This window comes from Amblyraja radiata, chromosome 14, assembly GCF_010909765.2.
Source record: "Amblyraja radiata isolate CabotCenter1 chromosome 14, sAmbRad1.1.pri, whole genome shotgun sequence".
In the NCBI taxonomy this organism is placed as follows: domain Eukaryota; kingdom Metazoa; phylum Chordata; class Chondrichthyes; order Rajiformes; family Rajidae; genus Amblyraja; species Amblyraja radiata.
This window is the reverse complement of record NC_045969.1, coordinates 7,328,848-7,330,435: the sequence shown is the minus strand read 5'-3', so window position 1 is coordinate 7,330,435 and position 1,588 is coordinate 7,328,848. Positions and strand designations below refer to the sequence as shown.

General features: G+C 45.5%; 1 protein-coding gene across 1 annotated transcript; it reads left to right on the top strand.

Moving 5' to 3' along the window:
- The first annotated feature begins 870 nt into the window (after window positions 1–870).
- kcne2 (potassium voltage-gated channel subfamily E regulatory subunit 2) lies at window positions 871–1,278 on the top strand. The gene has a single exon (XM_033033491.1). The coding sequence runs from the start codon at window positions 871–873 to the stop codon at window positions 1,276–1,278; it is 408 nt and encodes a 135-aa protein (XP_032889382.1).
- The last annotated feature ends 310 nt before the right edge of the window (window positions 1,279–1,588 follow it).

Below are 1,588 nucleotides of genomic sequence, written 5' to 3'. Positions count from 1 at the left end.
AACTCTTATAAACTTTCCCACTCTCAGCTTAAAGCCCTGCTCTCTATTATTTTGACAAGTCCATCTGGGAAAATGACTCTGACTTCTGAATGTAAGTCAAAATAACACAGTTTCCTCCCACATTCCAGAGATGTGCAGATTTGTAGCTTAATTGGCCTCTGTAAATTGTCCATAATGTGTCAGATAGAACTAGTGTATGGGCGAGCGTAAGTTAGTCCTGCCTCGGTGGGCCGATGGGCCTGTTTCCACGCTGTATCTCTAAAAACAAAAACAAAACAAAGATCCAGCTCTGTGACTGGACACAGAGAGGTCGCTGGTCGCCATCTTGGATATTCATAGATCATTTTACAATAGACAATAGGTGCAGGAGTAGGCCATTCGGCCCTTCGAGCCAGCACCGCCATTCAATGTGATCATGGCTAATCATCCACAATCAGTACCCCGTTCCTGCCTTCCCCCATATCCCCTGACTCTGCTATTTTTAAGAGCCCTATCTAGCTCTCTCTTGAAAGCATCCAGAAAACCTGCCTCCACCGCCCTCTGAGGCAGAGAATTCCACAGACTCACCACTCTCTGTGAGAAAAAGCATTTCCTCGTCTCCGTTCTAAATGACTTACTCCTTATTCTTAAACTGTGGCCCCTGGTTCTGGACTCCCTCAACAACGGGAACATGTTTCCTGCCTCTAGCGTGTCCATGCCCTTAACCATCTTATATGTTTCAATGAGATAACCTCTCATCCTTCTAAACTCCAGAGTGTACAAGCCCAGTACAAGCCCAATGTTTACTACAGAACATTTATCAACAAATAAAACAGCTGAAATATTAATCAAAAATTCCTCCTCATTTCCTTGTTCCATAGAACCAGCGTCATGGACACAGTTGAAGGAAGCACAACAGAAACGTCGAACGCAACCCTTTTATTTGAGAAGTTTTTCATCGAGTTTTACAAGGACTATTTGGCTCGGCAGCGGCAGGCAGCAGCCCTGAATAAAACACTGCAGGAGGAAGATTTTTTATTTGCTTATCTGTACATTCTGGTAATATTTGGCATGTTCACCGTCCTTATGATTTCCATGCTGGCCAGCACGGTGAGGTCAAGGAGACAGGAGCATAGCGACGATCCCTACCACACCTACATCGCCAATGGCTCAAGGAAAGGCAGGAAGGAAAAGGGTTCCAGCTCAGGCCACCCAAAGTTCTACGTCAACGAAAATGTGGCCAGGGCTCTTCAGAACATGTCCGATCAAGATGACACCGTGACCGTCCACTATAAATGACCCCCAGCAACAGAACAATTAGTGAGGCAGTCGTTCTCCTGTGATCAGAGAAAGTGAAATAGCTAAAGTGGATAAATAGCTAAAGCAAAACACTGAAGTGAATCAGAGGGACAGGCAGCATCTCTGCGGAGACGGAATGGGTGACGTTTCGGGTCGAGACCCTTCTTCAGAGTCAGGAGGCAGGGAATCCAGAGACATGGAATGGTAAGGTGTAAAAACAATGGATCAAAGCAGACGATGATCAAGGAATCGTAGAATTATTCATTGTTAGCTGAGGGGAAAGGTGACAAGCAAGGGCTACTTGAAGGTA

Coding starts and splice junctions, on each gene's coding strand:
- kcne2 (XM_033033491.1), top strand. CDS start 871: ATGGACACAGTTGAAGGAAGCACAACAGAAACGTCGAACGCAACCCTT.